This window comes from Drosophila mauritiana, chromosome X, assembly GCF_004382145.1.
Source record: "Drosophila mauritiana strain mau12 chromosome X, ASM438214v1, whole genome shotgun sequence".
NCBI lineage: Eukaryota > Metazoa > Arthropoda > Insecta > Diptera > Drosophilidae > Drosophila > Drosophila mauritiana.
In genome coordinates, this window is record NC_046672.1 from 17,499,407 (window position 1) to 17,514,520 (window position 15,114).

Genomic DNA, 15,114 nt, shown 5'->3' on the forward strand with positions numbered 1-15,114 from the left:
CATTTGTTTATTTAATATTATGTTATTAAAATATGAAGAAATAGTGTAAGTTAAACAAAATATATAAATCTTGAGTTCCACCGTTTTGGCTACTTTATAGCCAGATCATGTGGCACGGTCACACTGCGCAGTAGGCGTTTTTTAGCGCCTTCTCGCGCTGGTTCACTTCGTTCACTCGTTCGCAACGCGATGTTTTGAATACATACATTTTTTCCATTCTCGCCAAGTGAAGTTCATCCGCCAGACCGAAGATTTTTAGTCGAACGTGCTAAATCTATGAAATTAACTGTGTTTTATGAATCAATTAGGGCGAGCGGAGCTGCAAAATTATCGAGTAGGTAAGTGAAAGTCGCCGCAGTACAGTGAAAACGGCGGGAAATTCGAAACGCAAGCGGTCGAACGTTGAAAATGTGAAATAGACCAACGCCCAAGTGAATAGGCCACGAAAAAGGAGCCACCAATAAAAGGCAGAAGTGGCAAAAGAGAGCAAAAAGTATCTAACGAATATGTGAGCGACTCTTACTCTTGGTGTGCCTGTGTGTGTGTTTTTGGTTTGGGAATGAGAATTAAAAGTGTGCTGAAATATGAAAAGCAAGTGATTTCTCGCATACATTTCTACGTACATAATAAAAACATCATCGATTAAAATTGCCTGCTAACTCATATATTTCGACGCTGTCGCCGTCGCTGCCGGCGTCGCTGCCTCTGCCGCCGATGATGACATCATTCGGTTTTCGTTGAGAGCGCGTAGCGTGCGTGAGTGTGTGTGTATGTTTGTTCGAGTAATCGAATTGGAAGAGTGTAGTTCGCATTTTTTTTTATTTTTTAAATTACTTGGTGTAAATGTGCCTGAATGGCGGGGCCAAAACTCTGAAACTGTGAATTAAACGCATTAATGACATGGTGCTGTGCAAGAAGAAGAAGCGCAAGCCTTAAGTAACGTTTGCGTCAGTTGTTCGTTCCGTTGGTGATAAAAAGCGAAGAACACGGCTATCGCCTAATCGGAGATATATATTTATATACATATATACATGTGTATCATACGTTGAGGTTCCGTGTGCTTGTGAGTTTTATGAAATACAAGCGGTGCGCTCTTTTTTCTTTACCGTAGATACGCATACGCCTATGCACTTGGCTGAAATACAGTTACGTGCTCACCAACACATCGGCTAAAAATAACACACTCCCCATTTCCCATTTCCCTTGCACTCCGCCCACCCGCCTTCTCACCCCGCCCCTCTGAGGTCACGAGTTGAAGTTCCTTTTCGAAGTTACGAGTTAAAAGATATAAATATACTGAGCTGCACTTGCCCAATGTTTGTTTGCTTATGTGTTTGTTTGTGTTTCACCTTGTCGCTGATGTTGTTGTTGCATTGTTGTTGTTTATGACAAATCACACACGTACAGTTGTAAACACAACACACACACCCGCACCCAAAACCTACAAACGTACAGGCATTCAATCAATTGATCGCCGAAAACTCATTAACTTGCTCATAAATGGCAGGGAAAACTGGTTTTTCCTTAGCGAAGCCTCAGCTTTGGTGGTGGTTTCATTTCCAAGTTTCCAAAGTTGAACTCTTGGCCTGTTTAATTGAACTCGCAGTTGCACACACGCCCCGCTCTCTCTCTTCCGCTCACACTGTGTCTCTCTTCATCGCTCTCTGTGATGAACTCACACTGGAAACAAGAGGATCGGATCGGCCATCATAATTAAGTCTAGAAAGCACCAACAATTGAAAGGGGAAAGGTGGGGTGGGTGGATGGGGTGTGTAAGAGGGAGAGAGTTAGCCCGTGAGAGCGTCTTGTGCAGTTTCCACCCCTCTATCTCTTGCTCGCTTCCACTTCCAGCACTCCTACTCTAACTGCACCACCTTCCAGATACAGATACATAGATACAATAGCACTCTCCCTCTTTCTCTTTCTCCTCTCTCCATCTCCATCTATCGCTCTGCGCTCCAGTTTTGTTGTTGCTCGCTCTCGCTCTCTCAAAGTTTTAAGCTTCGTTTTAATAAAAATATTACGTAATACTAAGATAGAAGCTGCTGCGTGCGTGTGCGTGTGTGCTGATTTTGCTTTTGTTTGTTTTAACAATTCTCGCTCGCACTATGGTTCTTGATGTTTTTCATTTTGGGTGTTGTTGTCGCGGTGCTCTCATAAAACTTAGTACAAATGAAATCAGCAGCTTAGTTAATTGTGTAAGCGAGAAGAGGAAGAGCGAGGAACGAAGAGTGGAGGAGGACGATAACAAAGCGATGGGAAAAAGTTATGCCTGCTGCTTTTGTTGTTGTTGTGTGCGTAGAAGGGAATGACCCCGGCACCTGTGCAAACGCGAATGGATATAAAGGTCAAAGGCCATTAGCACAAAAACCCACTGTTATACACAGCAAAAGGGGCCTGATTCAATCAGTGATTCTATTTTTGTCCTAGGTCGGCAAGCTTATATTACTTAATTCCCTTAATCAAGCAATTAAATTGTTATTCTAATCGAGTTGCGGTCATTCATTGAAGAATTCATTATTCATCTTACAAATAATTTTCAAAAATATAGTGAATTGCATTTACTGTAAATAAAATATTGTGAATGAATAAAAGATAGAAACATCAACTGACATAATATTTCTAATAACTTAACTAAAAATTTTGTAGAGAGGCAGTATTTTATTTGGGGAAATTTTGAGTTCTGCATTAATTACTGTGTTCTCCTAATTTGTAATGTGAAAGCCGCGGAGAAAGTGGGGCAATAAACAAAAAATAATATATCAAGTGGAAAAAGTACAGCCCAAGTACTTCGCCCATTTTCATTGCAACCCAAAAAGCTTGCAAAAGTGTGAAAAACGCTGCGATGTGTGAAACCGAATGGATTTTCGAGGGCCAACTGCCGTGTGAATAGGTCGTAATTTCAAATCGTCGGCTACGTCGATAAAAAACCAGTGAAATACCAGTATACAAGCCCATGTAAATGAGTGATAGACGGGAGGGACACACGTAAAACAAAAAGCTCGCCGATGGAAAAATGGAAACTGAATGGGCCCAGCATGAATATGATTTATGAAAATGTGAAATGTGTGCTCACAGTTGAGGTCATACAAATAGCAGCGAACTTTAGCATTCAAGCTAAAACTTATTAGCTACGACGATATACGTATGTTTTTGAGCCTTTTTATTGTTAGTCTAATTATAAAAAAAAAAGAACAAGCATTTATGGTGTTATAAAATCAATAACAAATGCACCTCTTTGAGGGCCAAGAGTAAACTATTAGTCAATGAATGAGCAATTAAATGACAATTAAGTACGATAATTTCTGGTGCATTTACATGGACGACACCCCCGAATGAATGAAACCCGCATATAAAGCAAACCCTCAGTAATTAGCTACTTGTTATGTGGATACATTATACACACATATACAGATGTACCTATATCTTTTTTACCCCCCATATCACCACCGTCTGCTATATAATTCGTTTTGTCTGCTGTTTCGATGGTTTTTGTGAATTGAATTTCCTGCAATTTCACAGTTTTGCCATTCGAATCCGGTTGGGGGAGGGCCGCCCCAGTTTTATGTATTCTTTTTTTTTTGTTTTTTTTTTTTTTTTGCCACAGAGTGATGTAATCGCTTTAAGTCATAGTGACAATTACGATCGGACATTCTAGTGGTGACCCCGGCGACCCGCGTGACGCCATCCCATGCCATGGCAGCCCAAAACCAAACCCAAAACTGACACAAATGAATCACCAGCTACTGCTGACAATTATCTAACCGATTTTCCCACCGCCTCTTCCAGTGATTCTCTTCTGAAGGCAACACATTCGGTTTGGACTTAAAGGATAAACTTGTAGGAACGACGAACGGAGGAGTGGCGAGCTCCCGTGAAACGAAACGACAAATACCAACACTAGAAACTCTAAGACGTATAAACTAGCAGCTATCAACTAACTAATAAGCACGAAACCACTGTGGAAACCGTAGATCCCCAGCCATGACGACGGACATTTCGATTGTTCGCTGGGATCCCAGCCAGGGTCCTGGCAACGAGTACATCGATGAGTACGAGTACGATGGCGGCAACTCCAGTTCCCGACTGTTCGAGCGGTCCAGGATCAAGGCTCTGGCCGAGGAGCGTGAGAGTGTGCAAAAGAAGACATTCACCAAGTGGGTCAACTCGCATCTGTGCCGTGTCAACTGCCGCATTGCCGATCTCTATGTGGATATGCGGGATGGCAAGCACCTGATCAAACTGCTGGAGGTCCTCTCCGGCGAGCGACTGCCCAAGCCCACCAAGGGCAAGATGCGTATCCACTGCCTGGAGAACGTGGACAAGGCGCTGCAGTTCCTGCGCGAACAACGCGTTCATCTGGAGAATATTGGCTCCCATGACATAGTCGATGGCAATGCTTCCCTCAATTTGGGCCTGATTTGGACCATCATCCTGCGCTTCCAGATCCAGGACATCACCATCGAGGAGGTGGACAACAAGGAGACCAAGTCCGCCAAGGACGCCCTGCTGCTCTGGTGCCAGATGAAGACTGCCGGCTATCACAATGTCAACGTGCGCAACTTCACCACCTCGTGGCGCGATGGCCTGGCCTTTAATGCCATCATCCACAAACACCGTCCGGATTTGGTTCAGTTCGAGAAGCTCTCGAAGACGAACGCCATCCACAACCTGAACAATGCCTTCGACGTGGCCGAGGACAAACTGGGCCTGGCCAAGCTCCTTGACGCCGAGGATGTGTTCGTCGAGCATCCGGATGAGAAGTCCATCATCACCTACGTGGTCACCTACTATCACTACTTTAGCAAACTCAAGCAGGAGACGGTGCAGGGCAAGCGTATCGGCAAGGTGGTTGGCATTGCCATGGAGAACGATAAAATGGTCCACGACTACGAGCACTTCACAAGCGATCTGCTCAAGTGGATCGAAACGACCATCCAGTCGCTGGGCGAGCGGGAGTTCGAAAACTCGCTGGCCGGCGTCCAAGGGCAGTTGGCCCAGTTCTCCAACTACCGCACCATCGAGAAGCCGCCCAAGTTTGTGGAAAAGGGCAACCTCGAGGTGCTCCTTTTCACCCTGCAGTCCAAGATGCGGGCCAACAACCAGAAGCCCTATACACCCAAAGAGGGCAAGATGATTTCGGACATCAACAAGGCCTGGGAGCGTCTGGAGAAGGCCGAGCACGAGCGCGAATTGGCCCTGCGTGAGGAGCTCATCCGGCAGGAGAAACTGGAGCAGCTAGCCGCCCGCTTCGACCGCAAGGCGTCCATGCGTGAGACCTGGCTGTCGGAGAATCAACGTCTGGTCAGTCAGGATAACTTTGGTTTCGATCTGGCGGCCGTTGAGGCGGCGGCCAAGAAGCACGAGGCCATCGAAACCGACATCTTCGCCTACGAGGAGCGTGTCCAGGCCGTGGTTGCCGTTTGCGATGAACTAGAATCGGAGCGTTATCACGATGTGATGCGCATCCTGCTGCGCAAGGACAACGTTATGCGCTTGTGGACCTATTTGCTTGAGCTTCTCAGAGCGCGCCGCATGCGCCTGGAGATCTCGTTGCAGCTGCAGCAGAACTTCCAGGAGATGCTGTACATCCTCGACAACATGGAGGAGATCAAGCAGCTGCTGATGACCGACGACTATGGAAAGCATCTGATGGGCGTGGAGGATCTGCTGCAGAAGCACTCGCTTGTCGAAGCCGATATCAATATCCTGGGTGAGCGCGTCAAGGTGGTGGTTCAGAACTCGCAGAAGTTCCTGAGCGACGACCCAGAGTCGTACAAACCCTGCGATCCCGAGATCATTGTCTCGCGCGTCCAGCAACTGGAGGATGCTTACGCAGAGTTGGTCCGTTTGGCCGTGGAACGTCGCAGCCGCCTGGAGGAGAGCCGCAAACTCTGGCAGTTCTACTGGGACACCGCCGACGAGGAGAACTGGATCAAGGAGAAGGAGCAGATCGTATCCACCGACGAGGTGGGTCACGACCTGACCACCGTCAATCTGATGCTCAGCAAGCACAAGGCCCTGGAGTCGGAGATCACGTCGCACGATCCCCAGCTGCAAAATGTGGCCAAGGTCGGTTCGGAGCTGATCACCGAGGGTCACTTTGGTGCCGATCGCATCAAGGATCGATTGAAGGAGATCCTGAACAAGTGGGACCACCTTCTGGACCTCACCAAGTACCGCCGCCAGCGCTTGGAGAATGCCGTCGAGTACTTCCAGCTGTTTGCCGATGCCGACGATGTGGACAACTGGATGTTGGACACCCTGCGCATTGTTTCCAGCGAGGATGTTGGTCGCGACGAGGCTAACGTACAGTCCCTCCTAAAGAAGCACAAGGACGTGGCCGACGAGCTGAAGAACTACGCCGAAGTGATCGATGCCCTGCACAAACAGGCGGAGAGCCTGAAGCTAAACGAGGCGGAAAAAGCCAATGTGGACAAGCGCCTGGAGGCGATCGACAACCGGTACAAGGAGCTTACCGAACTGGCCAAGCTGCGCAAGCAGAGACTGTTGGACGCCCTCAGCCTGTACAAGCTGATGTCCGAAGCGGATGGCGTGGAGCAATGGATCAAGGAGAAGACCAAGATGCTGGACACGATGACTCCTGGCAAGGACATCGAGGATGTGGAGATCATGAAGCATCGCTTCGAGGGCTTCGACAAGGAAATGAACGCCAATGCTTCGCGCGTGGCCGTGGTTAATCAGCTGGCCCGCCAACTGCTCCACGTCGAGCATCCCAACTCCGATGAGATTCTGGAGAGGCAGAACCACCTCAACCAGGAGTGGTCGACACTGCGCGAGAAGGCCGAGGCCAAGATGGATGATCTGAAGTCCGCCCATGGCGTGCAGACCTTCTACATTGAGTGCCGTGAGACCATTTCGTGGATTGAGGACAAGAAGCGCATCCTCACCGAGACCGACAGTCTGGAGATGGATCTGACCGGTGTGATGACCCTGCAGCGTCGCCTCAGCGGCATGGACCGCGATTTGGCTGCCATTCAGGCCAAGCTCTCGAGCTTGGAACGCGAGGCCAACAGCATCGAGGATGAGCATCCTGAGGAGGCAAAGATCATCCGCGAGCGTATTGCCCAGATCGAGTTGATTTGGGAGCAGCTCACCCAGATGCTCAAGGAGCGCGACTCGAAACTGGAGGAGGCCGGCGATCTGCATCGCTTCTTGCGCGATTTGGATCACTTCCAGACTTGGTTGACCAAGACCCAGACAGACGTAGCTTCCGAGGACACTCCCACTTCCCTGCCGGAGGCTGAGAAGCTTCTGAACCAGCATCAATCGATCCGCGAGGAGATTGACAACTACACTGAGGACTACAAGAACATGATGGAGTACGGCGAGCGGCTGACTACCGAGGGAAGCACCTCAGACGATCCGCAGTACATGTTCCTGAGGGAGCGCCTGAATGCCCTGAAGGATGGCTGGGAGGAGCTGCACCAGATGTGGGAGAACAGACAGGTGCTGTTGTCGCAGAGCTTGGACCAGCAACTGTTCAACCGCGATGCCCGCCAGACGGAGGTGTTGCTAAGCCAGCAGGAGCACTTCCTCAGCAAGGACGATACCCCAGTCAACCTGGAGCAGGCTGAGAACCAGTTGAAGCGCCATGAGGCCTTCCTCACCACCATGGAAGCTAACGACGACAAGATCAACAGCCTGCTGCAGGTGGCCGACACCCTGGTGGAGAAGAATCACTTCGATGCAGAAAAGATTGGCAAGCGTGCGGAGAACATTACCGGACGTCGGGATGACAACCGTCAGCGTGCTCTGGACCAACACGAGAAGCTCAAGAATCAGGTGAAACTGCACGAGTTCCTGCAGGATCTCGAGGAGCTGGCCGAGTGGGTGCAGGAGAAGTACGCCACCTCACAGGACGAGTCGTACAGGAGCGCAAAGACCATCCACTCCAAGTGGACGCGCCATCAGGCCTTCGAGGCAGAGATTGCCGCCAACAAGGAGCGCCTATTCGAGGCAGAGAAGTCCGCCCAGGAGCTGTCCAAGGAGAAGCCCGAGTTCAAGGACGTCATCGAGCCCAAGCTTAAGGAGCTGGCCAAGCAGTTCGACGACCTGGAGGTGCACACCAAGGAGAAGGGCGCCATGCTGTTCGACGCCAACCGCGAGGTGCTTGTCCAGCAGACATGCGACGACATCGACTCCTACATCACCGACCTGGAGAAGCAAATTGTCAGCGGAGACACTGCCAACGATCTGACATCCGTGAACATCCTGATGCAGAAGCAGCAGGTTATCCAGACCCAGATGGCGGTGAAGGCTCGCCAAGTGGAGGAGATCGACAAGCAGACCGAATACCTCCAGAAGACTGTGCCAGAGGAGAAGATCGAACCGATTGTGGTGAAGAAGACGGCCGTGCTCGAGCGCTTTGAGAAGATCAAGGCGCCGCTTCTGGAGCGCCAGAAGGCGCTGGAGAAGAAGAAGGAGGCCTTCCAGTTCTGTCGCGATGTCGAGGACGAGAAGCTGTGGATCGACGAGAAGCTGCCGGTGGCCAACTCACCGGATTATGGCAACTCCCTGTTCAACGTACATGTGCTGAAGAAGAAGAACCAGTCGCTGGCCACAGAGATCGACAACCACGAGCCGCGCATCAATGCAATCTGCAACAATGGCCGCAAGCTGATCGACGAGGGTCACGAGGATGCCAAGAAGTTCGAAGCACTGATCAGTGATCTGACCCAGAAGTGGCAGGAGCTGAAGGACGCCATCGAGAACCGACGGAAGCATCTGCTGGAGTCGGAGAAGGTGCAACAGTACTTCTTCGATGCCCAGGAGGCGGAGTCCTGGATGAGCGAGCAGGAGCTCTACATGATGGTCGAGGATCGCGGCAAGGACGAGATCAGTGCCCAGAACCTGATGAAGAAGCACGAAAACCTGGAGCAATCCGTGGAGGACTACGCCAACACCATTCGCCAGCTCGGCGAGGTGGCGCGTCAGTTCAGCGGGGATGACATCTCCTCTGGCGATGCCGTGGCCGTCAAGCAATCGCAGCTGGATAAGCTGTACGCTGGTCTCAAGGATCTGGCTGGGGAGAGGAGGGCTCGCCTCAACGAGGCTCTGCAGCTGTTCATGCTGAGCCGCGAGGTCGATGATCTGGAGCAATGGATTACCGATCGCGAGGTGGTCGCTGGTTCCCAGGAACTGGGCCAGGACTTTGACCACGTCACCCTGCTGTCGGAGCGCTTCAACGAGTTTGCCCGCGACACAGAAGCCGTTGGCGGAGAGCGCGTGGCCAAGGTGAACGGCATTGCGGATAATCTCATCCAGGCCGGACACTCTGATTCCGCCACGATTGCCGAATGGAAGGACAACCTGAACGAATCGTGGCAGGATCTGCTGGAGCTGATCGAGACCCGCACTCAGATGCTGGCCGCTTCCCGGGAGCTGCACAAATTCTTCCACGACTGCAAGGATGTATTGGGACGCATTCTTGAGAAGCAGCACGGTGTGTCCGATGAACTGGGACGCGATGCCGGCTCCGTGTCGACGCTGCAGCGCAAGCACTACAACTTCCTGCAGGACCTCATCACCCTATACTCACAAGTCCAGCAGATCCAGGAGGAGTCCGCCAAGCTGCAGGACGCCTATGCCGGTGACAAGGCCAAGGAGATCACCAATCGGGAACAGGAGGTGCTCCATGCCTGGGACAACCTCCAGGCTATGTGCGATGCCCGCAAACAGAAACTGGCCGACACAGGCGACTTATTCCGCTTCTTTAACATGGTGCGCATCCTGATGATCTGGATGGAGGACCTCGTCCGCCAAATGAACACGTCAGAGAAGCCGCGCGACGTGTCCGGCGTGGAGTTGCTGATGAACAATCACCAGAGCCTTAAGGCCGAGATCGACACACGGGAGGACAACTTCGGTGCGTGCATCTCGCTGGGCAAGGAGCTGCTCACCCGCAACCACTACGCCTCCGCCGACATCAAGGATCGCCTGATGACGCTGAGCAATAGCCGCAATGCCCTGCTCCGCCGCTGGGAGGAGCGCTGGGAGAATCTCCAGCTGAGTGAGTAACCTCTATATTTCAAAACGTACGCCCTTGTTAATCACCGTTTTTGCATTCGTGTAGTCCTGGAGGTGTACCAGTTCGCCAGAGACGCTGCCGTGGCCGAGGCCTGGCTGATCGCCCAGGAGCCTTACCTGCTCTCCTCGGAGCTGGGCCACACAATCGACGAGGTGGAGAACCTGATTAAGAAGCACGAGGCCTTTGAAAAGTCTGCCGCCGCCCAAGAGGAGCGCTTCAGTGCTCTTGAGCGTTTGACAACAGTGAGTTGGGAATACTTGGGAATATATTTTTGTTTGGATAACCCATAACATTCAAACGACCATTTTCGCTTTCAGTTTGAGCTTAAGGAAATGAAGAGGCGCCAGGAGCTGGCGGAGGAGGCTGAGCGACAACGCATCAAGGAGGAGCAGGAGGCCAAGGCCGCCTCGGAGGCGGCGGAACAGGCTAAACGAGAGGCTGAGCGACGCGACGACGTGGATGTTGGAGCCTCGCACGACGATTCAGGTATGCAGTATAAACTGTTACGTAGTATACATAGGATTGTTGAAAATAATACTGAAATATGCATTAGCAACATTATAATGGCATTCAAAATTTGTGGAATATAGCTCCAACATTTTGAATGTTTATTTTCAACAAAACTATATCATAGTCCAGTTGTCCATTGCCCGATTTGCACCCAAATCCATATCCACATCTATCCCAGCCGCAGTGTCAAGACCCCAGTCAAGATAGTACTCAAGATCCCGTTGCGAATCTCGTCTAACCAAAATATCTCTAAACGTTTTCTGTCATTCAATCATGCCTACTTAACCAAACTCAAACCAATCTCATCCTGCCACGGATTAACCAACTAACCAATCAACTTAAACCCATGAAGCCGCCAAAGACACGGCCGTCGAGTTCGAGCGCGTTGTCGAGATCCAAACAGGTATAAAGCATTGCCTTTCGCATCTAAGTGATTACATGGAAGTTATTCATTTCGTTTGTGTTTCTTTTTAATTTTAATGTAACGCCAAACTAATTAATTTCTTGTGTGATCCCCAGAACGAGGCGGAACCCCAGGCGCCGGCGAGGGTCACGAAGGATATGTGACACGAAAGCACGAGTGGGACTCCACCACCAAGAAGGCCTCCAACCGATCTTGGGATAAGGTAAGCCGATTTCCTTTTAAGTAATGAATACGTGAGCAATTTGTGATGATGCCTAAGAACTCGCGTAGCAACTGGCTACTTTATTCATTTTGAATTAATCACCAATGAACGTTTCTGTTTGTCAGGTATACATGGCTGCCAGGGCCGGACGCATTTCGTTCTACAAAGATCAGAAGGGTTATAAGAGTAATCCCGAATTGACCTTCCGCGGTGAGCCCAGCTACGATCTGCAAAACGCTGCCATTGAAATTGCCAGTGATTACACCAAGAAGAAGCACGTTCTGCGAGTCAAGTGAGTAGCAGAAATGATCCGTATTCGGCATACCCAAATACTTATCGGATATACTTTCTTTCTCCATTACCCATTCGCCACACAGGCTCGCCAACGGCGCCTTGTTCTTGCTGCAGGCCCATGACGACACCGAGATGTCCCAGTGGGTGACCTCCCTGAAAGCCCAGAGCGATTCGACAGCGGTGGCCGCCAGCAGATCCCAGACTCTGCCCGCCACCTCACAAAAGGACGAACCAAAGCGCAGATCGTTTTTTACTTTAAAGAAAAAGTAAAGTAACAGCCGTAACGCAACCATAAGCAAGAGCAGCTAATTAAAACAACTAACAAATAACATGAAATGAACAAGAAATGATATAATACAAATGCAAAACGACAACAAATTATACAGCAAAAATTAAGAAGAAGCAAATATATATATTTTTTTTTCATATATTTAAACTTATTTCGTAATGAGAAAAAACAAAAACCGACAAAAACTTGCAAGAGAAGAACAAGCAAAACATAAACAATTATTATGCTTATCAAATTTGCACGATAAATACTGCTATTATGATTAAACGTATGTATCTTATTTATTTAAACAAATACAAAGTAATATAAAGATTAAAAAAAATACAAAAAACAAACAAAAAATTTGAGGAAACCAACTCGTGTATGCATTTCAATGTATTCGATAAATAAACGAAATATTCCTTTAAAGTACACCAATTGCCGGCAAATTGATCAATTACCGCTATCGCTTATCGATTTTGGCAATCGAAGCGCAATTCTCGATTGCCATTCTTAAGCGAAATATCCGTCGGTTTCGGGGATTATCTACTGGGATCTACTGGCTCTTGTTTTTTGCGGGAGAGGATCTAGACTTAATCATCACACTGGTCAGCCGATTGAAGGGAATCTCGAAGAGCACCGTCATTACTATGGCCGAAAGGTAACAGACCACTGAACAGGAGATTGCCAGCATTATCTAGAAGCAAAAATAAGGGATTGATCATATGGAGCCCAATAAACATGAGTGAGATTTGTGAGTTACTCACCATCATGGTGTTGTCCGGATACACTTCATTGCTAAAGGAGTGGTAGACGTACATGATTACAATGGGATTCAATAGGTAGATGGCGTAGGTAAACTTGCTGATCCGCTGCACTTGCTCCGACTGCAGGATCGCTAGCAACCAGCGGGTAGGAGCATATGAGTCGCTGTTGTCCGACTTGGTGCCGCAAATGATGAGGTGACTGGCCGCCGTGCTCACCAGAATCCGCAGAACGACCATGAAGCAGAGAATGATTCTGATGGGCGGCAGTTGATCCATGGTCACCTGCCTCACCAGCCAGCCAATGCACGCAATTGCTCCCAGTCTGATCCACCAATTAGGCATTACCAAATCGAAGGGAGTGCCAGTACCCTTGACTTGGAAGAAGGCATAGGAGCCGCCTATTATGTAGGCGAGCATGCGGATCAACGGACTCATGTACGACCACTCGTTGGTGTGATACATCTCCTCGAAATTGGCGCCCACCTCGTTGACCTCCATAAAGATATTCGAAAACAGGGCGCTGATCACCAGCAGCAGGCGGATTATCCACCTGACCATGTTTGGGTGTTTGGTGTGCGTAAAGAGCAGCAGCATCGCCATCATGTGGAGCTGCATGTCGCAGCCCAGCGACCAGGTCCACGATCCGCACATAATCTGAATGGGAAACAGATTCTGGATGAAGAAAACGTTTCGTACGGCGTTGAGTCGGCACAGCTCGTCCTGCGGATCGGTTATTTGCATGACGGACACTTGACGCTGATACTCTATAACCACCACTCCCATCAGTACGATCACGAATTGCAGCGGAGCCAGCCGGCAGTATCGATGGATGAACTCTCTGAGGTAGCGACGCCCGTTACCCAGGATTCCATCGCTGGCGATTTCCTTTTGCAGTTGGTCATCCCTGATGAAATTCAAAACCGTCAAGTAGCCACTGCGATGGTAAGAAGAGTTTCGATCAATTGCTTGCTTGAGCATGCGTTACTCGTTTAGAAGGACTATTTTCATCTAAAGAAACTGGCATTCCATCCTCACCTGACCACAAAAAAGATCTCCACCATGCTGGGCCAGTAGGTATGCCGCATGGTCATGGACGACAACTTGCCGAGCATCTCGACCGAGGGATCCACTGAGAAGTACTTGTACCAGACCACATGGACGCCAATCAATGAGAAGGCGGTGAGCACCCTCAGTCCGTTGACGGGTCTATTCTCCTGGCTGGGATTCACCGGCTTCCAGGCCAGCTGCCAATTGTAGCCGAAATCGAAGCAGGCCAGGATGCGTGAGTATTTGCCCAGACCACTGGTGGCCGCGAGGGTCAATAGTAGGGTCACACCCAACACTACAGAAAAAATTTGCACTGCTCCACTATCAAAGAAATGGGTTTTTAGCTCCGGCTTCTTGGCATAAGCCAACTTAGCATCCATATCCCAGCAGTGAAATGACTCTTCCTTGGCCATCGATCTGCGGATGAGTTGCTCCACCTCCGGGACGTCACAGCTCGCGGGCAGACAGAGGCCAATGTGCAGCAGGGGATTCTTTTTGAGGGTCACCTCCAGCTGCCACGGCGAATTGGATTCAATGTAAGCCACCAAATAGTGGAATTGAATGGGCGAAACCTCGCGCAGCAGACGATGATTTTTGATGGTCATGTCCTGGAGCATCGGTTCATTGACGGCGCGGCAGGTGAATCTGTTGCCCAGCCAGGCTCTCTGGCCCATCATAAAGTTGGCGTAGCCCCCGCCGGAGGCGTCAACAGCTAGTTAATGCGAATAAGCCATATGAATTGTAAAGTTAATTGTAAAGTTCTCACACCTACCTTTCAGTGCCCAGGACTGGTGATCCTGCCAAGCTCTTCGCAGCTCCAGCAGCTGTTCCTCACACTTGGACAGTGTGGTGTTTTCACGTTGGGCAACCATTACGATCAGGTCCTTGGCCAGGAAGTTCGGTTCACAGTTATCGACATCGCCGAGCACAGCGATAATTTGGATAAGGAGCAGAACGAGTAGCATGATTACGATCGATGGATTGGATGGATGGCAGAACACCTCAGTACTCCACGACGGACGTCGCACAACTAATTCTGTGCCCGGGATGAAGCAAAGTCTATGCGACCCACATAACCTCCGTTTAGTTAGGACCGAGTGATCCATGACGCTTTTTAAGATCCGATCAGTCGATTTATGGTCACATCTGTACTAAACCTTAGCTTGTTTTGCAGTTAGCACCAATGACAGCATGTTGGACTCCTCGACTGAGGTTTACCTGGTACGGGCACGGATAACCCATTTGTCTCGGAAATTACTTTTACTTTTATTGGTTTAAACAATGCTTGAAATCGTAAACACTAATAATAAGCACTCAGGAACATAATCAGTCTGTTAAAAAACAATAAATATACTGCAAATAGTAATAAAACAAATAACAACTAGTAATGATCGCACCTCGAATATACAAAGTTCAGTTATATATTTTTGTTACGACGAGTGGATTTTACATCCATATGGATGGCTTATCGAAAGTTCTCTTAACTTTTATTCCCATTTATGTAGTACTCGTCTGCGCACATTTCCTGGTGCCCTTCGTCACTACGTAAAA

The 15,114-nt window shown here is 49.3% G+C and overlaps 2 protein-coding genes across 4 annotated transcripts; one reads left to right on the forward strand and one right to left on the reverse strand.

Moving 5' to 3' along the window:
* The first annotated feature begins 178 nt into the window (after positions 1 to 178).
* On the forward strand, positions 179 to 12,187 carry LOC117148628 (spectrin beta chain). 3 transcript variants are annotated; one of them, XM_033316121.1, is made up of 8 exons: positions 179 to 338; positions 3,790 to 10,033; positions 10,097 to 10,293; positions 10,369 to 10,537; positions 10,914 to 10,964; positions 11,081 to 11,187; positions 11,313 to 11,479; positions 11,565 to 12,187. In XM_033316121.1, exons 2-8 carry the CDS (start codon positions 3,985 to 3,987, stop codon positions 11,749 to 11,751), a joined length of 6,927 nt encoding a protein of 2,308 aa, XP_033172012.1. In that variant the 5' UTR covers positions 179 to 338; positions 3,790 to 3,984; the 3' UTR covers positions 11,752 to 12,187. The 3 variants fall into 3 exon arrangements, with proteins under 3 accessions (XP_033172012.1, XP_033172013.1, XP_033172014.1); XM_033316122.1 differs by having other exon boundaries at positions 179 to 334; XM_033316123.1 differs by lacking the exon at positions 10,914 to 10,964.
* A 93-nt stretch (positions 12,188 to 12,280) lies between these two features.
* Positions 12,281 to 14,555, reverse strand: LOC117148629 (O-acyltransferase like protein). Its single transcript, XM_033316124.1, has 4 exons — positions 14,336 to 14,555; positions 13,552 to 14,275; positions 12,517 to 13,450; positions 12,281 to 12,446 (listed from the first exon to the last, which is right to left on the reverse strand). The coding sequence occupies exons 1-4, from the start codon at positions 14,526 to 14,528 to the stop codon at positions 12,306 to 12,308; spliced, it is 1,992 nt and encodes a 663-aa protein (XP_033172015.1). The 5' UTR covers positions 14,529 to 14,555; the 3' UTR covers positions 12,281 to 12,305.
* Between the last annotated feature and the right edge of the window lie 559 nt (positions 14,556 to 15,114).

Bases quoted from the DNA above. Each gene is read 5' to 3' on its own strand.
- LOC117148628 (XM_033316121.1), top strand. From the start codon at position 3,985: ATGACGACGGACATTTCGATTGTTCGCTGGGATCCCAGCCAGGGTCCT. The intron at 10,538-10,913 runs GTATGCAGTATA...AAACCCATGAAG, and splicing joins AGCCTCGCACGACGATTCAG to CCGCCAAAGACACGGCCGTC. The intron at 11,188-11,312 runs GTAAGCCGATTT...TCTGTTTGTCAG, and splicing joins CCAACCGATCTTGGGATAAG to GTATACATGGCTGCCAGGGC.
- LOC117148629 (XM_033316124.1), bottom strand. From the start codon at position 14,528: ATGCTACTCGTTCTGCTCCTTATCCAAATTATCGCTGTGCTCGGCGAT. The intron at 14,276-14,335 runs GTAGGTGTGAGA...CGCATTAACTAG, and splicing joins CCAGTCCTGGGCACTGAAAG to CTGTTGACGCCTCCGGCGGG. The intron at 13,451-13,551 runs GTGAGGATGGAA...TTACCATCGCAG, and splicing joins GAGATCTTTTTTGTGGTCAG to TGGCTACTTGACGGTTTTGA.